The following is a 5,861-nucleotide window of genomic DNA, read 5'->3' on the forward strand; positions in this document are numbered from 1 at the left end:
ATTATTTTTTTTTTTTTTGGCAAAATAAAGCAAAATCAGGCAATATAGTGTCTAAAACGTAAGTCTCTTAATATTACCTTCTTGTTTACTGAACTGTTGAATAAATGTTTGTAATCATGCTGATTTTAGAGGTGAAACCTGGCACTCTTCGTGTGATATTAACTAACTTTCTTTCTGTGGTATTTTTTTATACACAATGGCGCTTAGTCTTTCACAAAACATAGCAAATGTAGGGACATTATAACTAGCCACCATATTGATTATGATCTTAAATATGTCCAGCGCTTTTTTTTTTTACAGTCTATGGTCCAGCGTTGATCGGTTGTGCGTCAGTAATAATGGTCCGTGAGGAAACACGGTGTTCCGTGTGTAGTTACAGTAAATGGACTAAACGAAGCCTCACAATATAGTTATTTTTGCTTTAAATAAGGTCTTTATGTTATCAAAATTTTCACTGAAGACAAGTAAAATTTTCACTGAAGATCAAATAAGAATAAGAAACTAATTATAAGCAATAGGACAAAAAACTACAGTAGAACAAATAAATAAAGAAATGCTACATACTTTGTATAAAGAAATCAAATGTATAAAAACTGCATATTCTTTACTTTGTAAATTAAATTTGTATTTCTTATGAAAGTAATAAAAGTGATTTAGTCAAGAGCAGTGAGAGATTTTCTCTCTTTTGTTGTTTGATTAACATGAATGACAGACAGCGAGAATAGACTACTGTTTAGACTGCTGTCACTTTAAGAGCTGCCCGGATCCAGGATACTGTTATACACATGCTTTCTTTCTCAGCTGTTTGCTTTCACTTAAGACCTACTGTGTTTATGAGGGTACTTGCTAATTGTTAATTTACATTGGTAGCATGCATTAAAATCCTTATTAAAGACAAGGTAGACAGAGTAACAAGTGTACACTAGTGTAACAAGTATACACTAACAAGAAAGTGTTTGACAAAGCGGAAACCATTAAAAATCCACATACACACCACTGATGATTTACATCTTCATAACAAGTGGAACCTAATCATTGTTTTGATATTGAGATGTGAGTCCAGAGAGGATCGATCCTTGTTTATTAAACTCTAATGAGGTTTATGAGGCTTTACACTTTAATGAGCTTGCTATCATTTGATTACAGTTATGACTAAGGGGTGTCACATTTCATGATATTATGGCAGTCATCAATCATGATATGAAGTCAGTTGTTAATCATTATACCACAGTGTCACATGTCACAGATATTGAGATCATTCCCTTTTATCCACATTGACTTGTATTTGGACAGTCCCGCTGGAGCATCCCAGGGTTCAGTGCCTTCCTCATGGGCACAACAGCAATAGCTGATGAGTCATCGCTCATGTGATTCAAACCTAACTGTTGTGATGTTTAGCCACTATGTCACACCAAATTATGGTTTAATACAGCAAATGTGAGTATTCATTGAGTTACCTTTATTGAGTTGGCTGGCCCATTTTTGTTTTATTTATTTATTTATTTTTAATTTGTCAAAAGTAGTGAATAAAAAGAAATTGCTTCATAATGGAAAGTATCAACTTTCTCACCTAATTGTGAAAGAATGGGAGTTTTATCAGCTTTATTCACGTCACAGATTTAAGTTGTTACAGTAAAGTTAGATATTTTCATTGCGGCACAAGTGACTTTATTGCTTGCCAGGTTGCTCATACCACAGATTATCTTTCCCATCTGATGTGTGGTTAGTGACAAAAGCTTTGCACTGGCTCTTTTGAGAAGGGCTGTTGGAGCTGTGTGTGTGTGTTTTAATGAATCCAGGTGGAACCAGGGTTAAACTAAGCTCCAATCTGGATTTGTTTTGTGAATCAGGGGCTTTCTGAGTCACCCTGAGTACATATCATGTGAGAATATGTAGGACGCCACTTTACAGTGCATATCTGTACCTTTGGGTTCATGTGTATGTGTGTGTGAGTTTACTGACATTGAGTCATTCAGTGGCTGATTGTTATGTCTTTTGCCGTTTTATATACCCCATGCAGAGAAGCATTGTTCATCCATCTTCAGTTTGATGTTTGTTGGTTGTGCACCATTCAGAACTAAACTGAGAATGCCTTTTTAATTTTTCTTTTTTTTTTGCTGAATTTGAATTGAAGCTGTATGAGTTATATTATATATTTATATATATATATATTTACATATGAAGAGTTCAGATGCAAAAGCCTTTTTCTTCAAAATACATTTTCTTCTAAAATGTTTGTTCAGTTATTTCACTTTAATAGCAATGAAAAGAACCTATTCATTGCCATTAAAGTCAAATGACTGAACCTACACATAGGTTCAGCCTGATAAAAATTAAAATTCTCATTTTAGAATTGTTTTTAAAATGAGTATATATATATATATACTAAAGTTTGTACTTTTGGAATGCACTTTTCAAAGCGCACACAGCAGTTTTAAAATTCATGTTTAAGGTGTCATTTATGTGTCATTTATGTTGTAGAACAAAACGTCTTTTCAGGTAATAATAACCACAGATTTTGTTAATTATAAATGTAAAACAGCTTTTCTAAAAACCCATTAGGACTCCCGAGGAAGCCCAAGGCCTTCTGCATTTCCCTGCAACCTAATGTGATGATTGAATAACCCTATAAGTTTGTCCAGTCATGTTTTGCCACAGTGGTTTTGTGGGCTGCCAGTTGGACTTGTGACAATAGACACAGAACTTGAAGGAGCAGGATATAAAATGTCAGGAAGGTTGTAACATTTATCTAATCTGTGGACCAGTTGTGATTCACCATACTTCATTATTTTTACAAAGGTCATGTTTGATTATTCATGCTTTTTCTATGAGGTCTGTTCTTTCAAAACTTAAGGATGAAAAATGCAATATTCTGCTCTCCTTTGATCTTAGGACCACCAGGAAAGTCTTGATTCAATCTTTATGAGTCATCCTCCAGCTGTGAGCTGACAGGTGCTTGAGTGTTTCAGAGGAACTTGTGAATGTCTGATGTCACTTAGAGAACAGGAAGGAAACACTTTCTCACTCAAATGAACAAAGCAATAGGATGTTCCTCAGACTCTGAAAGAACTGTAAGCCAGGGGCTGTAGCTGCAAACGTGTGTGTGTGTGTCATGTGGAGTGAGTTTGGAAGTCTTCCTCATCCTCAACTGTGATGAGTAGTTTTGGTTCACACACAGTTTGCTTTGAAATGGGACAGATTTTCAGTTCGCTAACTAACTAACTGTTTAGTCTGGGATGCTAAGTTATCTTTGTTATCAGACATATCTAGCTGAGTCAAACATGACCTGTAGCCCATCAGCAGTTGGTGCATGTGTGGTGTTGGTGGAGGGCCAGTCTGTTCAGGGTCACACTGGGGTAATAGATGTGCCGTTATCCGCACTGATTTTCCCTGGCACGCCGGCGGATATCAGGGACAGATGCCTTGGCAACAAGCCCAGGGTAAATAAAGGATAGGAGGAGGCCATCAAATCTACCTCCAGGCACCATACAATATGAAGGATAACCGTGTGGAAACAGTCAGAGAGCTTTATCTAGTGAGACAGACACAACAGTGCTTGCTTTTGTGATTGCAGTGACCATATTAGGGGCCGGATAATGTTCCTAAAGAACTCTCACCTGAGTCCGGATTATCTAAAACATAATACTCAGTTGATGCTCCAGTCAAAATTGACCTAGAACACAAAAATAATAACTATGTATACTTTTATTTTGATTGTCTTAAAACATTTCCAAAGTTGGTTCCTGTACTGAAAACAACAGTTTTTTTTTGTTTTGTTTTTTAGAAAATGTAGGTACATGTTATATGGATTTGAATGCAATAAAGGGGTTAATGTTAAAACTTGGTCAATGTATTTGTGCATGTAGTTTCTGTGAATTATATAAAGGTCTATATTTTTATTTAAGGTATGACAACATATTATTATACTATATTTTTCAAAGAATAATTGGCAATTTGATATGTACATGGGATTATTAAATAATAACTTCAGTTAATACTTGTGTGCAAGAACACACCACTGGCATCAAACGTCAACATTTCATTACAAAATTAACACAATATTTGTTACTGTATAAATTGAAATTAATATTTTGAAAAAAATCACAAACTAACAAATAGACAACTTTTACCATCCATTCAGAGTTTATAAAAGTGGTGGGGATGTAAGAGAGCGATCCAGAACATAAGAGCTGCAGGAATGGAGGATGATGAGAAGGAACATAACAGAAAGCGAAGGGAGAACATATTGACCCACTTTCATCAAAGAGCTCTGCAGAGATGAAAGGATGAGAATAGTTCCTTTGACATTTCATACTGTACTGTACGTCTTCTGCTGCCACAGTCTAGCTTCATTTGTGACTGAAAGCTCAGCTGTGTTCTAATCTGATTCTTTAATGTTCAAATTTTCTGTGCAAAGTCCTGTTGTTTCACAAAGATGGACTGTTGTGGTGAAGAGCGATTAGTCCCAGTAAATAGATTGCACAAGTTTTCAGCATCTCTGGCCAGACTTTTGCAATGAACGTTTGACCATGTTGTGCATTTGTTAATCATCATGGAGTTCATTGTGTTGTTTGTTTTATCTGTGGTCTCCTCCCTGGCCGTCTCATAATGATTTGTAATAATGTTGATAACTCATTCTCTCTCTGTTTCTCTCCACAGGCAGGAGGTTCAGGAGAACTGTGTTTGCTGGCGAAAGAAGTTCTCCTTTGTGTGTAAGATGAGTGCCAGTCCTGCCACGGGGGTCCTGGACCCCTGCATTTGCCGAGTGTCTGTGCGTAAGGTTAGTCTTATAGTCTTAAAATTTTAAGACACACAATAAAAACATTATGCTACCTTTTTACAGATCAAATGGGTTGTAATATGTTCACTGACACTTACTTCAGTACTTACTTCAGCCTTTGTTTAGAATATTAAATACAAATACTAGGACAAGGGTAAAACAATCATATTTAGACATAAAAAGCATTTGAAGCACAAATGAAAGATTAACTGCTGGAGATAGTTTCCAAACAATTTTAATATGATCTTGCTCAAATTGAAATCTGTTAAATTTGCCTGTGGTTGAATAAAACACCCTTATCCCACTTAACAGAGATTATGGAGGTATTCAGTGAGTTTGGTTTACACTATACAGGATATTTGCTGTCTCATGGTTTCCTTTGCTCTCATTACCCTTCACTCCTTTTGCCTCATAGCGTCACCACACCAATAGCAAACATTGCATAACAAATAATCTCTCTCTCTGTCTCTTTTGTCCTTGCAGGAACTTAAAGGTGGAAAGGCTTTTTCAAAGGTAAGAGCTTTCCCCTCATCCCTTTCTTTTCACTCTCTCTTTTTTCTTTATCTCCATCTGATTGTTTCTTCCTCACGTACTGTCTATATTGCACGTTTGTTCTCATGCTCCGTTATTCAAAAGGTTTGGGTTTTATTCCTTGGGGCTTTTTATGTTTACAAACACAAATCTCTTGTGAGTTACATGCTTGTATACCAGTATACATACTGTACTACGTGACACACAGGACATCACATGTGCAGGAAATACTGCATAAATATAAAGGGTGTAATGCAGTGGGAAGTTAATGTTAGGGATTCAGTGTTCTGGTCTGGGCCTGCCATAGACATGTGTTTCCACACCTTGAGAATCTCTAAACCACACAGTTAACATTGCTTGTACCATCCTATGTTAATTGTACAGTAAATTCAAGCAAACACTGATAATAGACAGAAAGCTGGACACATATGAGCTTTATAAGCTTGTTTCCTATCGTTATTACTATCCTTATTCCCTATTTCTTATTACTATCCTTGTAACGGGATAAATACCAGGTACACACACACACACACACACACACATATATATA

General features: G+C 36.1%; 1 protein-coding gene across 4 annotated transcripts in view; it reads left to right on the top strand.

Annotated features, from left to right (window-relative positions):
- eeig1b (estrogen-induced osteoclastogenesis regulator 1b) overlaps window positions 1-5,861 on the top strand; it is a 39,019-nt gene that overhangs the window by 23,014 nt on the left and 10,144 nt on the right. For all 4 annotated transcript variants that reach the window (XM_016478203.1, XM_016478204.1, XM_016478206.1 and 1 more), the window contains 2 exons: window positions 4,660-4,780; window positions 5,264-5,293. In XM_016478203.1, coding sequence (XP_016333689.1) covers window positions 4,660-4,780; window positions 5,264-5,293 — 151 coding nt within the window. The remainder of the gene's footprint in view (window positions 1-4,659; window positions 4,781-5,263; window positions 5,294-5,861) is intronic.

This window comes from Sinocyclocheilus anshuiensis, unplaced genomic scaffold, assembly GCF_001515605.1.
Source record: "Sinocyclocheilus anshuiensis isolate Anshui unplaced genomic scaffold, SAMN03320099.WGS_v1.1 scaffold2872, whole genome shotgun sequence".
NCBI classification, from domain to species: domain Eukaryota; kingdom Metazoa; phylum Chordata; class Actinopteri; order Cypriniformes; family Cyprinidae; genus Sinocyclocheilus; species Sinocyclocheilus anshuiensis.